Source organism: Erpetoichthys calabaricus, chromosome 7, assembly GCF_900747795.2.
Source record: "Erpetoichthys calabaricus chromosome 7, fErpCal1.3, whole genome shotgun sequence".
Classification (NCBI taxonomy): Eukaryota; Metazoa; Chordata; class Cladistia; order Polypteriformes; family Polypteridae; genus Erpetoichthys; species Erpetoichthys calabaricus.
This window is the reverse complement of record NC_041400.2, coordinates 50,267,080-50,291,823: the sequence shown is the minus strand read 5'-3', so window position 1 is coordinate 50,291,823 and position 24,744 is coordinate 50,267,080. Positions and strand designations below refer to the sequence as shown.

At 38.0% G+C, this 24,744-nt stretch overlaps 1 protein-coding gene across 2 annotated transcripts in view; it reads right to left on the bottom strand.

The window, feature by feature from the left end:
• The window catches only part of kiaa0825 (KIAA0825 ortholog), a 537,179-nt gene that overhangs the window by 309,953 nt on the left and 202,482 nt on the right, over positions 1-24,744 (bottom strand). For both annotated transcript variants that reach the window (XM_051930183.1, XM_051930184.1), the window contains exons 16-17: positions 23,193-23,349; positions 4,917-5,072 (exon numbers count right to left, since the gene is read on the bottom strand). In XM_051930183.1, coding sequence (XP_051786143.1) covers positions 4,917-5,072; positions 23,193-23,349 — 313 coding nt within the window. The remainder of the gene's footprint in view (positions 1-4,916; positions 5,073-23,192; positions 23,350-24,744) is intronic.

The window sequence follows — 24,744 nt, the reverse complement described above, 5'->3', positions numbered from 1 at the left end:
TATATTTAGTGAAAACAATCATTTAAATTCCTAAAAGTCATGGGGTGCAAAGTGACAAGAAAATAAGTCTATCATTACATGTTGTCACACACATGCGATTAGGAGACAATTTACAGGCCTGAATAAGTGTGATTATCTGCCGGACCAGGGGTTGGTGCTATCAGATAACACTTTCTCTCATTACTCCACTGCAGACCATCAGAAGAAAGTCCCACCTGTGGTAAAGTGAGGTCCATGCCTTGTGGGTGAATTTTAAATAAATAATTGCCACTCTTGCATCTTTGGGTGGCGGCAAGGTAGCATGACAAGGGCGGTTCCCATGTGTGATGTGGGAGCGGACAGCCCTGCACTTAGTGTACATGTGTAGGATTGACTGCAACCCTAATTGGCGCCGGGAACATCTGATTGCTACAGCTGTTCCACATCCCTGTTTTAAAAGGGAAGTGCGAGTGCTAGAGGAAGGAAAGCAGATTGGGGGAAGAAAGAGAATGGCCAGTGAAAGAAGAACAAGAGAGATTGAAGAAAGAACAATAGTAAAAAGATGGAGGTTGAAATAGGCGGAGTAATGATGGAGGCAGCAGGAGGTGCATGAGTAGGTGCAAGAGGTTGGAGACAGGCAGCTTGGAAGAAGAGCCCAAGGAGAGCCGAGGTTAGACACTCTAGGGGGCTGAAGAGGGTTGACTTGGTTGAGCACTATGGGTAGCCAGAATAACCCATTTTCTCGTTGTGGGCTCCTACATAAGTGCAGGGAGAGGAAGCAAGAGATGAAGCGAGCAAGGTGAGGTTCATAGCGGCATGGCAGAGGTGCCAAAGGAGGCAGTTGTGTCGAGAGCCTGGATTAAGGGGCAGCCGTGCCTATCGGTGAAAATGTCTCCTCAGGCTGACTGATTTGAGGGTGAGCCTGTGAGACACCTGTTTAGGGAAGGAAGCACCAGTGCTCACACACCTGTACAGAGCTTTTACCTTTTCAAACAGATTTTTGGTTTTACCTGCCTTGGGATTTTAACTTTGTTTATACTGAACAGTTTTTGGATATTTTAACCTCTTTGGATTTGCTCTCATTTTATAGATTTATTTATTTAAGAAGATTTTAACCTGCACTATTTACTTGAACACTTGTTATGTTTGTTTGTTTTGATAAAATCACTATGGCACTGTTTTCACCTACCCCTTGCTCTGTGTGTGTTTGTCCTCATCTGCCAAGCTCATCCCAGTCATGACTATTGACGGTGTTGGGTTCATAAGGCTCCCACAATAGGAGTGGGAGAGTACAGCTGACCCGCACCATTACACCACCTGACAACTTCATTTCCGGTCTTGACGCTCCTAACCTCAATTCCTGTCCTGGCTCTCCTGACCTCGCTTCCTGTTCTGAGCATATTTAAATGTAATTTTGTTCGCTACAATTCAGTTCTGTACTGAGCTTGGCCTGTAAAGACATTATTTTTGCATCTTTCATTAACTGCTACCCCAAACCTTTTTTTGTTGTCTTTGTGATTTCTTCAGAATGTGTACTGTATATCATTTATGCAATACACAGCAACAGTAAGATTTAATGTGTTCTCACTCTTTCATTAGGATTAACTCTTACCCCATTAACACTAAACTTAATAGCGTCCCTGCATAAAATGCATAAATAAATAAATAAAATCTCATACTAAAAGATGACACTCTTATATTGTAAGGCAGAAAAAAGCTAGGCCCATATTTTGTAGTAAAAGGAAGCATATTTTCATAACACAGAACAACAGAGATTTGACCCAATTTCATGGCACTGATATCAAAAACAATACCAGATGTTTCTTAAATTCTAATACGACATTTAAATAGATAGATAGATAGATAGATAGATAGATACTTTATTAATCCCAAAATAAGCAGAGAGGTAGTATTTCCAAGCAAATATTTAGCATTGTTGTTTCAAGCAGTAGCTGAATTATCAGTGGCTTTCACTTCAATATTCTAGGATATATTCTGCAAACAGACAAACTGCAAAACCACTTGACCAATTGCTTTACCTTACAGTTCCGAACTGCTTTCCTCCTTACATTGTAAAGAATCATTTGGAGGTATAAGGCAAACAGAGATTACGTGATTAGAGCATTTAAAAAAATTCATCCCTATTAACTTGCACTGATACAAACTCGTAAGGATTAAAACCACTCATGTTAGCTCACTCCTCTGCCTTAAGGCACTCACTCAACAAGATTTTCACTTGACAAAGCAGAGACAAATTGCTCTGTGGCTCACATTACAATATCACTTGTTTAACATTTACTTCTGACTTTTGAAAGTGACATCTGTTTAACTTTCATAACGGTTTCTCTATTTATGGTAATACTGGAAGTCGCAATCAGCTTTCTGTTTTCATAACCAACTATCTTTAATACATAAAAAGCTATATTAAAATCATTCTCTATATTGTTAATTTTCACATTTATGAAAGAGTGACTGACTCTGCAGTGCTGCTTTACCACTGATATTATGAAAGGCAAATTATAAACAGTACATGTCAGATGAAGAACAAGAAAGGAGTCTAAAGGAGTAACATTTAATGATTTGTCACTGTAAACCATTAAGACAATTACTCATATCTGGTCCACATTTATAAATATACACTTCAGTCTTTCAGGAGTTTTTGTAAAAGTGTTTGTTAACAGATCGTGTATGGCCATCAAACCAAAAGGTCTCCTATTACATTTCAAATATGTTTTAATGGAGGGTACTGTATGTCTCAGATGGCAGCATAAGCAATTATAATGCAAGCTGCTAATGGAGAGCTAAAGTACCTTGAGCAGTAGAAAAATCAATGACTTATCCTCAAAACAGGTTAATTAAACACAGAGCTGAAATTCATTGCATTTATTGGTAAAGGTATTTATGTTATATCTGGTCTGTTGCTTCAAGGCAGATAAAAATCACCTTTTATTTAAATTTCTTTCATAAATTTTATTTGATAGTTTGTTTAATTTGTGCTTACCATGCATGTTTTCTCTCCAAATTTGTAACTTTTTGATCACAAATATGTAAAAGGTAGAAATGTTGAGGGATCAGTGGTAGACTACATACAATAAATGGAGTCTCAAATTCTCTTAGTCACAGACTATTATCTGGGGCCTTACTGAGTGATCAAAGGAGGGTACCACATATGTACAAATGCTGGAAAGCATTAACAAAGGCTCTCCCGTGATCTTGTTCCACTGAGTCTCCCTGATCTTCTCAATATAAAGACTTTCTGCATCCGTGACTGTCCACATTATCCTCCTGTTTAACAGCACAATTGACATGTGCTATAATTTGTTTCTTTTACTGCCCTGCCTCATAAAGACCAATAGTTCTTTCCGTATCAAGTTCACTAAGTTGTGGATTCCATTGATGCATTTCGGGTGATGCTGTAAGCACTCTGAGGTCACCATAATTCAGACCTGTCCCATTATCACCATTTTCAACTTAACCATATCACAAATATACATAATAACAATCTTTCCTACAAACATTGCCTTTTTTCCAGTAAATACTTCCTACTATATAGTCCAATCTCTTGCTATTCAAGAATCTACAGCAATATGAGAGGGCATACTCATTGGTATTAATATTACTTAGTATTACTTAGTACTTGGTTGAAGCATTTATGCAAGGCAATTTAAAACATTGGAGACATACAATTGGTTACATAGTTCTTGCTTTTTCCAGTTGGAGCACAGGCAGATGAAGTGACTTGCTCATGGTGACACAATGTCATTACCGTAATTTGAACCCATATAACCTCAGGGTTTGAAGTCCAAAGACTTAACCACTATGTTACAGAATTGGAAATGACATTTCCTTGACAGAAGTTCTCCAAATACAAACATGTTGAATACAGAGTGGGCAGCACAGTGGGCTGAGCTCCTATAATCTTGTTTACCAGTGACTGAGGGATTTTATGTACTGTGGAGTTTACCCGTCCTGGTAATACTTCAAAATTTTCTTCATCACATGTCCTACATTAATCAAGCATGATAAATGGCTTTGTTTTTCACTTGTAGGATGGATGAAGAGCACAAAATGGTTACCTGAGTCTTTGTTATTACTTTATATCATATGACCCAACAGTAATAGTTTACTAATAAGCCAACAAGAAGACTAAGCATAACAGAAAAGTATTGGAAAATCTAGGAATTCAAGTGGGAATTTATGTAAGAGTTTCCTTTACATTACTTACAAAATACAGCCAACTTTCTCACCAAAATAATCCATTTTAAATGACTGTAATTAGCATGTACTGAGAAACAGCAAAATGCTGAATATTGAAATATTGTATTTATAATAAATCCAGCCTCAGGAATTTTTACTAACAATGTGTAGGCATTCTACTGAGTTTCTAGTTTATCCTTTTGACCTTCTAATTATTTTATAACAATTTTTCTTAGTTTTTTGCTCCTCTAGTTTCTTTATACAATAAGCCAATTGCTACTTTAATGCTTGTTATTTTTTAGTCCAGTTGATTTAATGTGTACATGGTCTGCTGAATATAATTATAATGTATTTAGTAAAAATCAAATCACATGTTGTAACTGGAACTGATCGAGTGTTACTGCATTATATAACTGTATACCAGCAAAAATTTTTCCCAGTGTTACCGTATTTGCTATTGCACTCAAATACTCCTAAATGAAAATGGATTGTAGTTAGGCGTTGGATTATATATACAGTAGGTGTAAACACTGGAAATACAGAGCCAGAAATAAACAACAAAAATACAATGAACAGATCATATCAGTCCTTGATCTCAGCTAGACAAGGCTGACAAGAGCTGGGCCCACAAAAGACTGAAAGAATAAAAAAACATTCACATAAATAAGCAATTGAGGCTTGTCCACGAAATATATAAACAAATCTATTATTGAAGAGTTGTCTTAAAATACAGTACCTACCTGGTCAAACTTATCACTCCCAATGTGACTAAACTCCTTAAGTGGGTTGAAGGCAGTAAGCTGCAGATCTGAATCTTTAAGGCTGATCTTTAAATGTCTTTGAGGAGGTTTAACTTTTGAATCTTCTATGGCAGAAAGCTGGGCCTTCACAAACTCCTGTATATAGCAAGAGGGGGGTTGGTGAGGGGGAGACAGAGAGGAAGAAAATAAATGCAAGTTTTCTGACATTTGAAGAAGAATACATTTGAGCCCTCGGCTATCTTATAGTTAGGAACAGAATGGTTTGAGAACTTACTTTACTGCCCACTTTTGAAAACATTAAACCCGTTTTTTATTAGTTTCTCCTTCATGTATACCGTTAAATAGTTTAACTGTTTGTGCTGTAAATTTTACAACCTGATTATTTACGTATTCAGCATTTAAGTGAGTAATCCATTAAACATTAACTAATATCATGTAAAGGATAGATGAATTTACAGTGTTAATTAGTCCAGTAAAAAGGAATTTTTAAATTTCACTTCAATTGAAATCAGATCATTTTCTGCTGATATTGTGCATCATGGGTGATGTGCTGTGCTGGGGTATTTCAAGCATATAAAAGTGGCATGTGGGAAGATACTCAGTTGGTACTTGGACTCACAACTCTTGATATGAGGCAGGTCTAACCATTCACGCACTGTGCTACCATTAAAAAAATACATTGTTTAAGTATTTTAATGATGGCCAACATTTACAAATCAACTACACAGCAAACAGAACATGTGTAGTAATTAATATTTGATGTGACACTACGGTCTGTCAACATAGATATACACGTTATTAATAAAACAAAATAATCAAAAGGACATAAGCAGATGATATAAAAAAGCACAGTACAAGTTTTTGTAAAACAAATGAAAGTTTAACACTAAAATGGGACTGAACCAGTGAGGTTTCTTGAAAATGGCATGAGATTTTAGCAGCTAAAGCAAGGTTTAAGTAAGAGAAGCTTTATGAGTTTCATGAAAAAAAAACATTTACATTTACAACATTTAGCAGATGCTCTTATCCAGAGCGACTTACAACAGTGCTTAGTAGTCTACGACTGTTCTTCAGTCTTTAAGGCTAGGATTAAATCTACTGTCATTAAACAAGTTACCGCTGACCAAGTTGTACACAAAACCATGCTAGAAGAAAATAATAGTAAGTTGTTAGTACTAGGATTTAGTACAAAATTTTTTTTTTTTTTTGAGAAAAGGGTAGAAAAAAAGTATGGGGACTTTAGTCCCCATAGTGCTGTTTAAAGAAGTGTGTCTTCAGACGACGTTTGAAGACAGTGAGGGTCTCCGCTGTTCGTACAGCAAGAGGAAGTTCGTTCCACCACTGAGGAGCCAACACTACAAAGAGTCTTGATGCATGTCGTCCTCTTCTTTTAAGTAAGGGTGGTTCGAGACGAGCAGTGCTTGATGTTCTGAGAGAGCGAGAAGTGACACGCTGTTTAACCAGTGCTGATATGTAAGGTGGTGCAGTTCCAGTTTTGGCCTTAAAGGCAAGTGTTAGGGTTTTGAACCTGATGCGGGCAGCCACAGGGAGCCAGTGCAGGTTCCGCAGCAGAGGTGTAGTGTGTGAGAATTTGGGAATATTAAAAATGAGTCTTGCAGCTGCATTCTGGATCAATTGAAGTGGTCGTGTTGCCTTTAGTGAAAGTCCAGACATCAGAGAGTTGCAGTAGTCCAGTTTAGAGATGACCAAGGTCTGGACGAGAAGCTGAGTAGCCTCTGTAGTGAGAAAGGGGCGGATTCTCCTGATGTTGTAAACAAGATATCTGCAGGACCTGGAGAGGTTGCTGATGTGTGGAGAAAAAGACAATTCTTCATCTAGAGTGACACCAAGACTTCTTGCTGTTTTTGAGGGGACGATAACTGAGTTAAACAGTTACTCTTATTAACAAAAAGAGAGCAATAATTATTATTAATTTTAAAACATGAGCATGTAAACAACTGAATGATCTGTTTAACAAAACTAATAACAAAAGATAAAAAATTGTATGCAGGTTCAGTGGGAATTTTGAAGCCAGCCAGTGAACGAAGATATTAATACTGCTATTCCATGGCCACAATTTTTCCTCTTCCTGCTTGAGTATCATTTGCTCTTTTGTGGTTTGGAAGAAAAAGTAGAGACTGCAAAAACATTTATATACTAATTTGGCTTCAAATGGGCTTCTTTCATCTGTTCTTATTAGAGAGCGAAGGGGAAAAGGCCACAAACTGCATAGTGGATGTGCCTTGCTAACAACCTCTTGGGCAAACTCAAATCATGAAACAAGGGAAATAAATAATCTACTGTAGAAGAAGCCCACCGTGTGTTTGTGTGTGCATGTGTGTGTGTGTGTGTGTATGTGTATGTGTATATGTATATATACAAAGGCCACCAGGGGGTGCTCCAGCTCCCCGTACACTCAACACACACAAGCTTGGACATAAGTTCGGTAAACAAGAGGATTTGTGAGAAACTCTTTACAGGTAAGTGTTTCACCCAACCAACCACAGTAATAAAGCACAGCAATACTGTCTTTCTCTCTGCCCCTCTTCAGCACCTCCATTCCTCCCAGCAAATACTGTCCTCCTTCTCCTCCTCACAACTCTGGCTCCTGGAGTTATGGCAGGCAACTCCTTTTAAGTGACACCTGGAGGCACTTCTAGTGTGTCGAAGCTGTGGTTTGGAAGCACTTCTGGGTGAGGTGGGAGCCTGACAAAGTATAGCTCGCCAGTTCCCACAACACCCCCTGGCGGCACCAACAGAACCCAATAGGGCTGAGCCAAAGAACTCCAGTTCCCATGATGCCCTGCGGGAATCAGGGGCACTACAGAAACCCATTGGGTTAGCTGCCATCTAGCGATCTGGGGAAGACTAGCCCTGCACATGCTACCTCCCTTGATCCTATATTGTAATTGCCATACGGGATGGATAGGTATCCCGACCAAGAAAGAGAAAGGTTCCTTACCTGGACGAGAAGCCCCAAGTGGATGGACAAGCGTCCTGGCCGGATGTGTTTTCAATACCTTTCCTGTCCAGGATAAAATGGAAGAACAGGGAAGGACTGCCTCTGAAGGCTGTTCGTTCCCTCAATACACTAGGTGGTAGCTTCACTCCTATTCCTACTCCCACAGGGCACCCTGGAATATGCAGTCTCAGAAAACAACCCTGTCGGGGTGTGTGGGTGCTGCCAGAGGGAGCTATAAGAAAGGTGTGTGTCTCGAAGGAGGTCCCGCCTGACCCAGAAGTGCTGCCAGGCTGAAGTTACTTGACACCAGACGCACTCCTGGGTCCTGAGATAAAAGGAGTCTTCCAGCCTCATCTAGATGAGCCAGAGTTGGGAGGAAGTGGACTAAGCTTGCCTGGAGGAAACATGGAGGATTTACTGAGGAGCAAAGTCAATTGAAGGAGTATTGAAATCTGTATAAGGTACTGGATTTAAGAAAGCCATGTTTATTGAAGCCTTTTGACTGTGTGACTGCACTTGTGTTCTGGGTTTGAGGAGCTGCAGTGCCCTCTAGTGTGTGTGTGTGTGTGTGGTGCGTAATAGTGTATCACTTACTACTTGATAAAACTTGAACTAGGAAAGAAAAACAGAATGAAGGGAAATGACCAGGGGCCTCATGTATAACGCCGTGCGTAGAACTCACACTATAACATGGCGTAAGCACAAAAGCGGGATTGTGCGTACTCACAGAAAAATCCAGATGCAGGAATCTGTGTGCACGCAAAATTTCACGTTCTTCCACTACATAAATCCCGATCAGCGTGAAAAGTAACGCACGTGCACGCGCCTTCTGTCCCGCCCCAACTCCTCCCAGAATTATGCCTCTTTGAATATGCAAATCAATATAAATAGCCTTCTGTGAAAAGACAATGGGAAAAGCACAGGGGAAAATATTAGAATTTCAGCGAATACCAAGTGGAGGCAAAGGAAAAACCTACTATTTGTTGGTTTAAACAGTGGTATAATCAACAAAAGAAAGTTGATCGAGTGACAGAGTGTCAGAGAAACTCGAAAGATCAAGTTCACAAAGTCGCACAGTACCCGAAATAAAAAAGAAATCACATATCAAAGTCGCCGTGAAAAGGCGACTCGTAGCCCACCGTCTGAGTGTCATATGAAAGCTTATTAGGGTACAGACAAAAAAAATTGGCACACAGTGGGAAAAAAGCACGAAATGTCAACTTTAATCTTGAAATTTCCACTTTAATCACATAGTTTATTTTGCCATTAAAGTAGAACATCATAAACTTCATCTTAAAATCGTTTATTTTACTAGTTTCTCAAGTAGCACGTTAAATGCTTTGTTCTGTATTTGATCTTCTATGTGCTCTATGTGTGTGAATCACTACGTGCTTCCGTTCTTTCTCTTTCTCCGACAGGACACAGAATCCATTACATTCGAGATATTACAGCTCTCTGAATAATTAAAATACTGAGATGTATACGTGATATCATTTTCATGATGATAGCAATGAAAGCATGTTATTAAACATGGGAACACGGTGGCGCAGTGATTGTTCATATCTCACGCAAGAGGCTTGCTGCGCCATGTGCAACCTTCGATGAAATAATTTATTACACAAGTACTGTCTCTTTCAAACGTACTTTTCTTTCTCCAAATACCCAATCACCACACAATCAGCTCTGTAATAGACGTTAAGCCATCTGTAAGCTTAGAACGACGATTCTTCAAAACTTTTAACGAACATTGAAATACCTTCGTAGTACATGTTTAATTATTCTATCCGTCTATCCTTCCAGTGTCGCGTCAGCACCAGCAATAATACAGCGCAAGGCAGGAGCTATCCGTGAACTAGCTATACGCTGCGGCACTGTGTCCTCACATGTTTAATTATTAACAATGCAGATTATTTAAATGAAGTTAAAGTTTTATCTGTATACTATAACCAACATATTTTGCTGCATTTCATCTTAAAAATGATATTGTCATCATACGCGCCTTATAAAGTAGCACAGGTTGTGCAATATTATAACTGTAGTGTAAGTTTACAGTGAGGTAATTGTACTTATAAGTACAAACAGTTCTACAAGGAGCACTTGATGGATTGATTGAGTGCGTTTATAGTTCTTGGGATGAAACTGTTTTTGAAACGCGAGGTCCGTACAGGAAAGGCTTTGACGCTTTTTGCCGTGGTTGAGGTAGTGTGTACTTGAAACTGTATACCGATAATTCTCTTTCCGATCAGCTGCTGCTGTGATTCACACTCAGATACAGTGATATAAATACTCCGAGTGGTGCAGTGAGAGTAATATTGAAAAAGATGATCCGCAGTGGCAACCCTTAACGGGAGCAGCAAAAAGAAGAACAAGATGCAGTGAGCGTAACAACGCTAAAGCAGTTATGGTATTTGGAATACTATGGCTATTCCCTGGCCCATTATATTGCTACAGGTTAATTACAATCAGATGCATTACACTAATAACAATATGCAGTTAATTTCAGTGTATTTATAAAGCCGCGTCAGGAATGTGGAGCTAAGAAAGAAAGGGTGACCACACAGGAACAGTAGCACTGCTTTGACGCTGGGTGCCGCCAGTCTGCAAAACCGAGCGGAGAAATTGCATACGCCAAGGTATGAGTTACCGTGGAAATGTGCGTGGCTTTATGCCAAGTTTTGGTTTTATACATCACGATTTGAGCGTGGAAACATTCGTACGCAACATTTCTGTGCGTACGCACCGTTTATACATGAGGCCCCAGGAGAGGAAATGATAAACACACCATAAAGTAATACCAAAGAAGGAAACGTATAAAATATCATAAGCCAGGAATTCAATTAAGACACATAAGCCAAAAGTCAGGAACTGGGAAATCTAAATTATCACTACTATACACACATACATGTCATAAACTCAGGTTCATATCAATTTTTTTCTGAAGGAAATACATTTTTCTTTCCAAATTACAGATTTTTTGTTACACCTTTTAACATGGAGAATCTTTTGGCATGGTAAAAGTTCATTTAGGGTTAGGGTTTAATCAAAAGATTAAAATTGTTAACGCCACTAGTTTTAAATTTACTACAACACTATGTTGTTTGCGGATTCAGTTTCTACATGCACCTTAGGTTTCTAGGGGCTGCCCTGGAAGCTGTGATTTATGTCATCATCACAATATAATAATTTACCATTTTGACCTTCCCACTGTTCATTGCGGAGGATTATTAAAGCCTTTATTTTGGCCATATCTTCTCACGTTTATTTTTGGTTTCGACCTTGCATTGTTCTCCAACTTCTTTACTCATTTCCCCTTTGGTTTTGGTTGCTAGAAATCTTTTTGAATGATAGTTCTTACTGGGTGTGCCTTCCTTGTACTCATGTAAACTGTTCGGCGATCCCTGTGGTGCCAGAACAGTACAAAGGGTTTCTGTTTAATTCATCCTCAAAGTCAAATGTTGACTCTTCTGATGCATTGAAATTTATAGTGGTGCTCCAATGATAATAATTGCACATCCTTTGGGATAGCACTCCATAGCAACCATTGTCATCTCTTAATAACAAGTGGCACAAAATAGTGGCCCCAGGAGAAACAAATGGACAACAAAGGCAACACACAATAATTTTTCGTAAGTGGACACAAAGTCCAAATTACAAATAAATACTATAATATTAATCTCAACCACAAAAATATCATGAAAGGAATTCAAAATTGAGAATGAAGCTAAAGGCAGCCACATAACATATTTTAAACATCCTGAATCATGACACTATGGAGGTGAACAACTGCACCAAAACAAATGTGCAGCATGAATTAAAGAAAAAATAAATTGGTCATTGTAGCATCTTTGGGGTTGTTTATACTAGGAAAAAGGCACAGGTATCTCCAGAAATGTTGGCTCTGGGACAAAGATAAGAGCGCTGAATAAGACTGGTGGACATCAGGTTATGAAGACTAGGGGTAAGGGAATGGGTAGGAGAACCGCACCAGAACACCGGAAGTAAGAAAGATGCAAATTCCCACAGACTCTTCCATACTCGTCTATTTATCTGAGGAAGTCATGTACACAGATCGGTTGTCTCCAGTTTGATGATTTGTGGTTGGTGCTGCTATTGCACTGATTTTGCATTAAGAAAAACAGATTTTTTTTCTTTGTACCTCCTGACATTGGCTGAGAGAAAAAAAGAAAATACAGTACATCTAAGCTCAACCAATAAAAAAGTAAGTTACACAATCTCCAAAACACTAAAGAATAAAAACAAAGCACTAATTATAAAAATGATAGAAGGAAACAATTTTTATAATCCCATTATTAGTCAAGTGACATTTTCTGCAACTTGCTGGCCCTAACAACTGATTATATGAAAATAGCCAGGCTGACATATCACATAATGATGGGTCTTATTGTTTAATACTGAAATGACCTGTGTATTTTAATAAAGTACAGTAAGTTCTAAAATTCACTTTCATAAATGTGGTTTACTTGGCAGTGTGCACTTTGCATAGATGTCTGTACATTTATCAAAAAATGTAATCTCTTGATGTTCTTTATTCAGACTAGTTCTACTTTACCTAACTTAGTGAGTATAAATGACACGATCCTCTGACTATTCTAAATGCGTCTAGTGAGTTTCTTGTGCACCACAGATACATCAGGGCAACGTCTTTCTCACCTCCTACATTTGTGAACTGCATCAGAACATCTACTGCTTCACCAGATTCCAAGAACTCAGCTCATGCGGCTTGTTGTGAAGATATGCCTTTCTTTTTGGGATCTGTGTTAAAATATTTGCTTATTGATCAATGTTTTACTTAATTTTAATTTTAATTTTTAATATTTTATTCACTATTACAGTGATGTCATTGTGTTACCATTTTGACTTTTTGTTTTTTCATGGACAACTCCATTTTACATACAGTGCATCCAGAAAGTACTCACAGCGCATCACTTTTTCCACATTTTGTTATGTTACAGCCTTATTCCAAAATGGATTAAATTAATTTTTTTCCTCAGAATTCTACACACAACACCCCATAATGAGAACGTGAAAAAAGTTTACTTGAGATTTTTGCAAATTTATTAAAAATAAAAAAATTGAGAAAGCACATGTACATAAGTATTCACAGCCTTTGCCATGATGCTTGAAATTGAGCTCAGGTGCATCCTGTTTCCCCTGATCATCCTTGAGATGTTTCTGCAGCTTAATTGGAGTCCACCTGTGGTAAATTCAGTTGGTTGGACATGATTTGGAAAGGCACACACCTGTCTATATAAGGTCCCACAGTTGACAGTTCATGTCAGAGCACAAACCAAGCATGAAGTCAAAGGAATTGTCTGTAGACCTCTGACACAGGATTGTCTCGAGGCACAAATCTGGGGAAGGTTACAGAAAAATTTCTGCTGCTTTGAAGGTTCCAATGAGCACAGTGGCCTCCATCATCGGTAAGTGGAAGAAGTTCAAAACCACCAGGACTCTTCCTAGAGCTGGCCAGCCATCTAAACTGAACGATCGGGGGAGAAGGGCCTTAGTCAGGGAGGTGACCAAGAACCCGATGGTCACTCTGTCAGAGCTCCAGAGGTCCTCTGTTGAGAGAGGAGAACCTTCTAGAAGGTCAACCATCTCTGCAGCAATCCACCAATCAGGCCTGTATGGTAGAGTGGCCAGATGGAAGCCACTCCTTAGTAAAAGGCACATGGCAGCCCACCTGGAGTTTGCCAAAAGGCACCTGAAGGATTCTCAGACCATGAGAAAGAAAATTCTCTGGTCTGATGAGACAAAGATTGATTTGGTGTGAATGCCCGGCATCACATTTGGGGGAAACCTGGCACCATCCCTACAGTGAAGCATGGTGGTGGCAGCATCATGCTGTGGGGATGTTTTTCAGCGGCAGGAACTGGGAGACTAGTCAGGATAAAGGGAAAGATGACTGCAGCAATGTACAGAGACATCCTGGATGAAAACCTGCTCCAGAGCGCTCTTGACCTCAGACTGGGGTGACGGTTCATCTTTCAGCAGGACAACAACCCTAAGCACACAGCCAAGATATCAAAGGAGTGGCTTCAGGAAAACTCTGTGAATGTCCTTGAGTGGCTCAGCCAGAGCCCAGACTTGAATCCGATTGAACATCTCTGGAGAGATCTTAAAATGGCTGTGCACCGACGCTTCCCATCCAACCTGATGGAGCTTGAGAGGTGCTGCAAAGAGGAATGGGCGAAACTGGCCAAGGATAGGTGTGCCAAGCTTGTGGCATCATATTCAAAAAGACTTGAGGCTGTAATTGCTGCCAAAGGTGCATCGACAAAGTATTGAGCAAAGGCTGTGAATACTTATGTACATGTGATTTCAATTTGCAAAAACCTCAAGTAAACTTTTTTCATGTTGTCATTATGGGGTGTTGTGTGCAGAATTCGGAGGATAAAAATAAATTTAATTCATTTTGGAATAAGGCTGTAACATAACAAAATGTGGAAAAAGTGATGTGCTGTGAATACTTTCCGGATGCACTGTATCTGATTTCATAGGTTCTGTTATTTTGTGAGTTGGTTGCTATGATGCTGAGTGGTTACTTCCATCATTTATGAAACATGACAATGTGCAATGCACAAACTCTGGGAAGACTAATGGGAATCTACTGTACTTGTCTTGTGCTCCACCAAAATTAATAAATACATAAACAAGCTACTTTTTGGTCATGACTTGCAGTGTGGTTTGAATTTTTTGCCTACAGCTTTGGTTTTGGTAACCGTTTTACAAGAAATTAGAGTACTGACCCCTTGCTTTGAATATTGACTGTTCATTTATTCCTCAAGAAAGTTGTCTACTCAACTCTCCTGCTCTTAAAAATAACGTTAGTCCCATTGGGCAATTCTTTAGTCAAATTTGAATAAATAAATATACCACAAATTTCTTATAGGAACATCTGTAGTTTCATTTAAAGTAAGACCCTGTCAATGACTGTGAACATCAGTGAGGGAGGACATAAATAAAATCTATTGGGTCACCTTAATTAAAACATTTAAAGCTATTTTTCAAGGGTCGATGAACTGTCTCTTCACACTGCCAGCAATGTTTAAAAATATGAGTAAAAAATCTTTCATTATCACCTGCAGCTTTGTCCTGGTTTAAGTGATAAATGTTAAAAAAATTAAAGTAAGTACATTTTTTTTGTTTTAAATAGTATAAAAATACATCTTTTGTTATAATATTCAGCAAGTGAAAAAAATGTTGAACTTGGTCTATCCATCTGGCTACACTTACAGCAGTGATTTGGGACTCTCTGTCCATAAAGAAATACTTTTCACTGTCTCATCACCTCTCCCTCCACTTACCTGTAAACATCACATTTTTTTCAGAAAATATAAAAATATGTATCCCTTTATCCTTGCTAATTCCATTTCTGATCTTTTTCTGTCTTCACCTATTCCATCAACACTAGACAGTCTTGTTGATCATTATAACTCAGCCCTTCTTTCAGCACTAGATTAAACAGTTCCTTTAAAACATAATGAAGTTTCCTTAAAGTGTTCAGCTCTATGGTACAATTCAGAGCTACGGTTTATAAGAGCAACTAGCTGGGGTTGTGACAGAATGTCACGTACAATTGGCTTCACTGTGCTTATCCAGGCTTTCTGTGACCATCAAAGGGCTTGTAGGAAATCACTAACTGCAGTCAAGAACACACATTATGACAGAATAATAGAAAGTGGCCATGATAACCCAAAGGTTTTGTTCTCTGTAGTTAATAAACTGCTTCAACCTGCATTTGGCCCAATTAACTCCTCTACCGAAATTTGTGAAAAATTCTGCTTTTTTTTCTGCAATAAAATAAAATATCTAAATAATTCAACTAACATAAATATACCATCCAGTTATATCTTTCCCTCTCTTCCCACTCCATCCAGCTTCTTCTCCAAATTTTCACCAGTCACAACCACATTTGTTAACAAACTGCTTTGTAAGATGAGGCTAACTACTTGCATACTGGACCTCTTCCCCACCACACTTCTTAAGTCTTGCCTTCATACCATAAACCCAACTGTTACAACAATAATAAATAGATCCTTTGACACCGGCTTTGTGCTAGCCACTTTTAAAATTGCATCTGTAATCCCAATGTTAAAAATGCCTGGCCTTGATGCTGACGATCTTAACAATTTTCGGTTTATTTCTCACTTACCTTTTCTGTCAAAAGTTCTTGAGCATGTTGTAGCCTACCAACTCACCAATTACTTAACTTCTAATAATTTGATGGAACCCTTTCAGTCTGGTTTTAAGGTGCAGCACAGCTGTGAAACTGCCTTGCATTGAGTAATCAATGATTTGCTTTTGGCAGCAGACTCTGGACAAACTAGCAAATACTTCTGTTAGACCTCAGTGCAGCATTTGACACTTTCAGACATGACATTCTACTGTCCATAATGGAGAACATTCTGGGTATTTCTCTCATTACCCTCCAGTGGATTAAGTCCGATCTGACTTACAGGCAAGGGTTTGTTAGTCTTAGCAACAGCAGGTCCAGCTCAGCACCAAGCACACAAGGAGTTCCTCTGGAAACTGTCCACGGGCCTCTGCTCTATATATCTATATGCTTCTCCTTGGCCATATCATTCGTAGCTATGGACTGGGTTATCATTTTTATGCAGATGATTCTCAACTCTGTTTCAACGATAAAAGTGAAACTTCATCAGTGCTTTCTCAGCTCACAACTTGTCTCAGTGAAATTAAAACTTGGATGGAACAGAACTCTTTAAAAAATTAAATTGCAACATAACTGAACTCCTGCAAATTGGCACTAAAGCGCAACTTAAGAAAATTAGCTCCTTTTCAGTCACTCTTGATGGTAATCTCATCAGACCTTCTTCCGCTTCAAAGAATCTTGGTGTCATTTTGATTCTTCCCTTTCTTATTCTGCCCAGATAAACCACAAAGAAACTTTCTTACTTTCACCTACATAACATATCCCGTGTTCGCTCATGCCTCTCCTTCTTTAATGCTGAGAAACTTGTCCATGCTTTTATCACATCCCACATCGATTATTGTAACTCTCTACTGTCAGGTGCCACTTCAAATTTTATGTCACAGCTCCAGTTAATTCAAAACTCTGATGCAAGAGTCCCAACATGGACCAGTAACAGCGAGCACTTAACACCGATCCTGCTTCACCTTCACTGGCTCCCTGTATCTTACAGGTTTGAATATAAGATTCTATTATTAATCTACAAAGCTTTAAATGGCCTCACACTGGACTACATCAGTTGCCTCGTCCATCACAATTCTCCTGTTCGCCCATTAAGGTCCTCTGATTCTGGCAATCTTGTTGGGCCTCACACTAATCTGCACTCTATGGATGACAGGGCCTTCATCTGTATAGCACCCAGACTATGGACTGACCTCCCTAAATTACTTATATCAACTGACTCAATCAACTCTTTTAAAATACAACTTGAAACTCATCTGTTCAGTAAGGCTTTTAACTTAACCTGATATTCTGTCCCCTCTTTCCTTTTGCCTCTCTGTCCAGATGCTCAGTATAATTTATGTGTGTGTGTGTTATATCATAAATGATGTTATTTGTTAGGCTTTTCTTTTTGTATTGAATTTAGTATTTTACTCTGGGTTATTGTTTTTTATTCTATTTAATGCTTGGTATATCCTGTATATATCCTGTGTGTGTATTCTATTCAGGAAATATTTGTATCCAATGTTACGTATATCTGCTACTTCTTTCTGTAACTCTGTGAACAGCCATGTGAAAGGTGTTATATAAAAAATGTATTATTATTATTATATCTCCTCAGAGAAGCTGACAATAATACAACATCAAAAAAGACACATATACAGTAAAGTATACCTGTACAGTATATACATACTGTAGAACACACACATAATATATATTTGCAAATTTGCCAGTACTAGTTTATTTATGTGTATTTGAATATATATATATATACTAGGGGGCTTTGCCCCCTGCTCGCTTCGCTCGCCAACCTCTGTGTTTGGTTTTCCGGATACACACTTTTAAGATTTTTTTTTCTTTGAATTGTTGCTATTTCATTAGTTTCACTTTTATTTCTGAACTTCTGTAAAAACAATATTTGTAATCTTGCGAGTCCCAATATGCTGAATCTTTTTAATGAGGTCAGGATAGGTTTCTCTGTTTGGAATTTCAGCACAGACAAAATGATCTACACCATCAGCAGTTAATAATTTTTTTTTACAAAGTAAAAAAGTAAGTAGAGTTCTGCATTGGACTCCTGTCTGTAAAGTCGTGCTATTTTCCTCTCACAGTTCCAAAAGTACATGGGGTTACCAAGGTGATATCCCAGCTTTTGTCTAGGTTTTTGTACAAGGGCTAGACAGAACGTTTTTGACTCCTGGGGTAAATGTAGCTTTTTAAATAAGCAGACAGATAAATATATATACACGAACAGAGTAACCAATAAATGCATGTGTGGTAAACTCCGTTTTTGAAATTCTCAAGATTCTTTATTTGTCACATGCATAGTTATACAGGATAACACGCAGTGAAATGCATCCTGATCCGCTTATCAAAAACTGTGCAAAGTTAGAAGAATATCAGTTAAATTAACAAAAAGTCATAGATTGAAAGATAACAGTATAGTAGAACATAATAAATAAGTAAAATTATGTGAATAAAGTAGAATTAAGTGTTAAGGTGCAATAGTGTAGTAATTATTGTGCAAAACCAAAGTTAGACTGGTGCATAGTTAAATGAGGCAGTTTGTTTGTTTGCGCTACTGTGATCTTTACTTTCTTTTTTTATATTTTCTAATTTTCCTACTTTCATATCCTTTAACTTTCTCCACGTGTATAGCACAGTTCTTTTTTTTTTTTTTGAGCCTTTCTAATTTCACTGGTTTCATAGTCTCTAACCTGCTCTGCATGTGTTTAGCGTCAACGTTTGTAAATGTCATTATGAAGTTCTACTTTGTCATTTTACTCATTGTCTTTTAATTCTGAGCCATACAGTACAATACAAAGAACAGAATAAATCCTCAATACAGTATAAAAATAAAAATTTTAGAAGTATGGAGTAGAATTTCACATTAGATGATATCACATAATATGATTTGGATTTGTTTTAAGTCCTGGAGACCTCATTCATCAAGCTGCCTCCCCCATTTTGCCATTCCACATCTGAAATAGCGCTAATCCGATGAAAGGACCCCTCATTCCCACGTCCCCATTCATCAGGGATGACTTTACCTTAGGCAGGCAATCTACAATTTAAAGAGATTGTTATTTTCTTGTGAATTGTTACATATGCATTATTTTCACTTTTACTTTAAAAACTTTTGTAAAAACAATACTTGTTTCTTTATTTCCTGCCCAGCGCGTGGTTACATCTCTTTCTTCCCAGACGTATAATACTGCTTGTGTTGTGAAGGGTGTTGCGGCTGAACGTACGCTAAGGATACGCCTTTGCTCTGTCTCGATTGTTTATGTACATTAAAGAGAGTAGCCACCTCAGCACTGGCACAAGGGAGATGCCACTTTTAACATCACATAATTCTGAAAAAGTTCCCCTCACCATTAACCTCTGCTTCCTGTGCTTGAGCCACACCCTGAATTTCCACTTCTTTTAGCTTGATCACAAAGCCTTCTAAAAAATAAGTTATGGCTCATCCTCATCTTCTAATTCATAAGCCTTGTATTTAAATTCTGTTTAATACTGACTTTTTTGGGTTTGCCTGTCTTTCCAAAATAGCAGCCTAATGGAGAAGACTATAAGATCAGGCTAATACTGTATAATGTAGCTTCTGAAATAGCTGCTAGTTTACACGCTTAAAAAAATGTTTTTTGCTGGCTCCATACTACCAAAGTGGCAAGCACAAATTTAAGCTACCTGCTTGCCTATAAAATCAATAGACAAAGCAAACCACTCTTGTAACTGATGATCATCCACTTGTTCACACATTTTCCCACTGTTAGGAATGCTGGATGTGTCACATTCTCAAGCAAAAGGGTAAAAGTCACTCACACACTTGTGTGGAAAATTCTCCTGTTGATTTACTTGCTTTTATAAAGATGAGAGGTCTCTGATGTTGGTGTCACATCCTTTGAAGTTCAACTATGAGAAAGAACCACAAGAATTGCAGATAGAATTGAATGATCTACAACGTGATGAAATAGCCAAAGAAAAAGTTTCATTTTGTAAAGCTGGACAACATACACATCACTGAATGAGGCCAACTTTGCTGCATTGGGCACTGGACCAGCAGCACAAAGGATGCTGGTGTAATTCAGATCTACTTAAGTGTGCAAGTGGAATTTCTGCTAGATGGGCATACCACATCTGAATGAGTGACCTCCACTTGAGTATTGGTTTACAGATCACCACAACACAGCTTTCAACAGATTCTGTTGCTCTTGCAAAAAGAGGTAATTAGCTGCATGGCTCTCATTAATCAAGAAGGCATTTGGTGAGGTGTTTTTTTTTTAATTTTCTTTCAGTTTATTGTTAACCTTGAAATAATTACTCTATGCTGAATTTTGACCTTCTATAGGACCTAAACTATCTGTCACAGTACACTGTAGCAGCCTGCTATTTGGTTCCAGTATTTAATTTGTTCCCTTGGGCCAGAAATGTTGATGCTTATCTGCTAGGAATTTTTTGTAAAATTCAGGAACACTTTGGTTTAGGTACAGCAAAAATGCATCTATTACTCATCTATTGTTACACAACAAGACCTTAACAAAGGATTATTTTGGTGTTAGTGACACACAGCATCAGTAAGATAGCTATTCATACCTGTGCAGTGTGCCATTTGATGTGCTGTAAAATTACTTAAGAATTTGAAGGATTCAAAACTCTTCTACTGAAATAAGCAATATCAAGAGACATACAGTATGTCTCATTTAAGCCACCTCTGACCATTCCAAAGTGAAGTTGACGAATGAATAACCACTTTACTGATGCTTTATAAGTGGCATTAAGACAAAAAGAAATCTTTTCTTATTAAATAAGAGTAGATGCATTTTTGCAGTACCTAAACTAAAGCGTTACCTAAAATTTTGACTAGCGACCTTTTGCTTTCATTTTTTAGACAACAACTTTGTGTCTGTTTTTTGGGCACTTTCTCTAGATTTTGTTATTGTTCTGATAAAGACCTTGGTTTCTGATGTTTGCTTTGGGCTGGGCTTGAATTTTGTCTTTCTACCTCCTGGTCCATTTATATGTCAAGTCATTTTCTAATAGCCTTTATTTTCTTTTGTGGACAATAATAACATATAAATATTTCAGTACTTTAAAGAAAACATGCTACAGACAGACCGTGTTCCACGGTTCCACAAAGTATGTCCATATGCCATTTGACAGCTTGTGGTAAATGAAGAATGAGGTGAACTATTTGAAGGTGGATTGGAATAATTGGATAACATCAGCGCTGTCAGGTCAGAATGCTACATGGTCACCCCTGGTATGATTTCACCTTAAGCCTAATGACTTTGTGAATTCTTAAGTAGTACATCTTGGTGCTGTCCAACTTTTGAAATGGGTTGTAGAATCTCATCCATCCTAGACAGATCTCCTCCGTTGCTCAATACAGAATGGGAAACCAAACTAGACTTTTACCAATCCCCAATAGTCACTCTTTTGAAGTTAGTATCCTTGAAGGTTTTTCTTGTGGGAGAAATTAACCAATTATTGGCTCAATACGTATGTTTCAATTAAAGGCCATGTAACATTACATGACTTTACCAGTGATTTTCACTTATATACTTCATTTACATAGGAGTCAGAGGAAGTTGTGACATGCTACCTGACTACCAGTTGTGCAGTCCGACATACCCAGTGAAACAGTCCATTCAGTCTACATCTCACCTCAAAAAAATCAAACAGGTCTGTGTTCATGAGATCAGACAACCAATGAGTGCTTACCTGGCAGTACAATGCATATAATATAGCAACCGGTAATAAGGAACATAGGTATTTGGATCTTGAAAACAGAAGAGAGCCTCGTATGTCTGACGTGTTGTGTTTTACATACTACAACAGAATGGAAAAAAAGACAGAAATTGTGGCTGAACCTGTAACCTCCATTACATGGGCCCCAGCTCCATCAGGCAGCATATTATTGGCTCTCACAAAAAGGGGTAAGCTTATAATATTTTGAAAATGTGAAACTGTGCTGGAAAGTCATTACACAGTCGCCTAATTTGACATACCTTGTGGTTCCTAATAGTATAAACTGACATGCTTAGGCGATGAGATCTGCAACTGTATTCATCAAGTCTGACATCTCCTCAGACTAGAAGTTGTGTAAAGTGACATTGGTTTAATTCAACACCAGCTATGATGTGCTTGCAATGGTATTTTAGTTCTAGAGTAGATCTCTTGCAACACAATATTAGGCTGCTCAAGACAGAAAGGCAGTTAGACAAAAGTAGACAGACATCAGTGGAAAAAATAAACAACAAAAAGTCAAAGAGTAACTTGGGCTCCTGTCCTGCATGGCTGTAATTGCACGGGTCATTGTTAATTAGCTCCAGAAGTTTAGATCACTCTTTCACAGACTCTATATTCTTTGCAGAATCCAATGCCTCTGTGACAGGGGAGGGAAGGGTGCCATGCGAACACACATGTAATCCAGTACAGAGCCAGAGGGACTGGTACAGAGTGTATATCAACAGAGTTTGAAGGTAAAACAGTCACGTTTAAACAGTAACAAACACATATTTAATTGTTACAGGGAAGGAAGACGCTTGTTGCAATCTCTATTGCGTGTATTTTTGGATGCATTCTTTGAAGGTGTGAAATATTACCCTGTATGACTGAGGTACACTGACAATTGCTGGCATAGTCTGCAGTGTTTAATCATTAGCCAGTGTACAAGGCAACTTCACACAAGTTCATTTTTAGTAAAGTTAAGAAAGAGCACAACATGTTAATGGCTGTTTTTTAAATGATTGTTTCATGCATCATTTTGGAATTTAAACTTTAATAGTGAGCTTTTCACTTGGTATAAAAAGTTCTGATCTTTGAGGGGATAAACCGCTTCTGTTTATCCTTTCCACAGGCACAATTTAAATCTTACCAGAAAAAATGGAGTGCATTGTTCAGCACTCTTCCAGAATACTACTTCAATGCCCTTAATCCATTTCTGAAATCTAGAAGTGCAGAAATTCAAAAAGATTCTATTACCACGTTGTACCGAGTTTGCTATTGACTTCAGGAAAGCTTTTGCGCCTCCTTGACTAACCCTTAGCTGCTAGCAGACGCTGCCTCAGGCCAGCACACACCTAATTGCTCGGTAAAAAGACTGTTTCCCTACCTCATTGAGTTGGATGATGTGATAAATTTGCCTCAGGTATTCGCTGCCACCTGGTTTGTGGCAGATATCCAGGACTATCATGCCTATTTTCTGCTCAGTCAATTCAAGCGCTGTGCTTTCCTCATGCGAGACACAGCTCTCATTGGACTCAAATGCACTAGAAAAAAAAGAGAAATAAATAAAAAAAAAGAATGTAAAAGGGCAGCAGAGGCTTAAAAAATACAAAAAGGAAAAGCAGTGTTGATTCAAAACATTGCAAAACAATACCATAATACAACAGAATTTTATAAATATAAAATCATATATTGTTTAAATAGATTATGCCTCCCAAAAAAGAAGTGACAACCAAAATACACACACTTTAACTGACTTGGTCTGGGAAACACAGAATCCCAATGAAAGTCATTTATAGCTCAGAGTTTCAAGTGTGATCCGCTCTGGACAAATGTGTTCAAAATGCCAAATTTACCTGACCTTCTTAGCACATGCCATTGTTTGAAGTTTGCTGGTGCACTCATACAGACTTTGACTATAAAAAAAAAAGAAGTTTGCATAGCAATTCTAGAATTTAAACAGTGGCTTTAAGACATGTTTCACTTTGAGAAGGAACTATGGACTGCAGATATAAATTAATTAGAGGGCAGCGTGGGTAAAAAACGGACGCTTCTGTTCCTGCATATGCTCTGTTGGGCGGCCCCGAGCAAGTCAATAACCCTACTCGTGCCCCAACTACAACAAATATAGAAAAAAAAAAGTTTTTAACATGTATTTGTACTTCTTACAGTGTATTGGGGAAATTCTTGCTATAGAAAGGCACTATATAAAACTTTTTGTGGTTGTAATAATCCAATATGCAAAGGCTTAAAGTTCTTATATTGCATAATACTAGGGAATCCACAGGGTGTTTATTATTATTAATTGTTTTGACAATAGCAAATGGTGACTACGGGTCAATATTCCTTAATAGAAGATGAAAAACTACAAGGAGAAAAGAAGACTATTCATCTGATGCACTGCTGTTCATTCAGCCTAACTTGACATTAAATATTTTTACTTTGTGTATGTTCCCAGAACATATTAATGCAAACTTCAAGCTTCTCATTTGTTAAAAAAGCTTCATTTGACATAATTCATAATACATTTCTCATTTGTGTGAAGAATATTGATGACTTATGACGTATTTTTATGCAACCTTTACTTTATAATCACACATTTTAAAAAGGGTGTGTTTCACCTTGACACAAATAAGCCACTTAATAAAAGAGTTTCCATGTTCAGTTTATTATTCTAATTTTTTCACGATGAAGTAGCAAGAAAATAAAGGGATAAATTAAATAAAACAAGTTCAGGGACACCTCACAAATGCAAAAATGATTATGAATAGTAAATCTACCCAGTCCACACTCGCACACTAAGAAAATATATTCCTGCAGTTTTATTCACAGGCCCATGAGGCATTCATGTAGCATTCCTCTTGTTATTTTTCTTATTTTATGAGAAACCTAGACGCCAAGCTAAAAATTAATAAATAATGCAATGAATGCTTTACTCC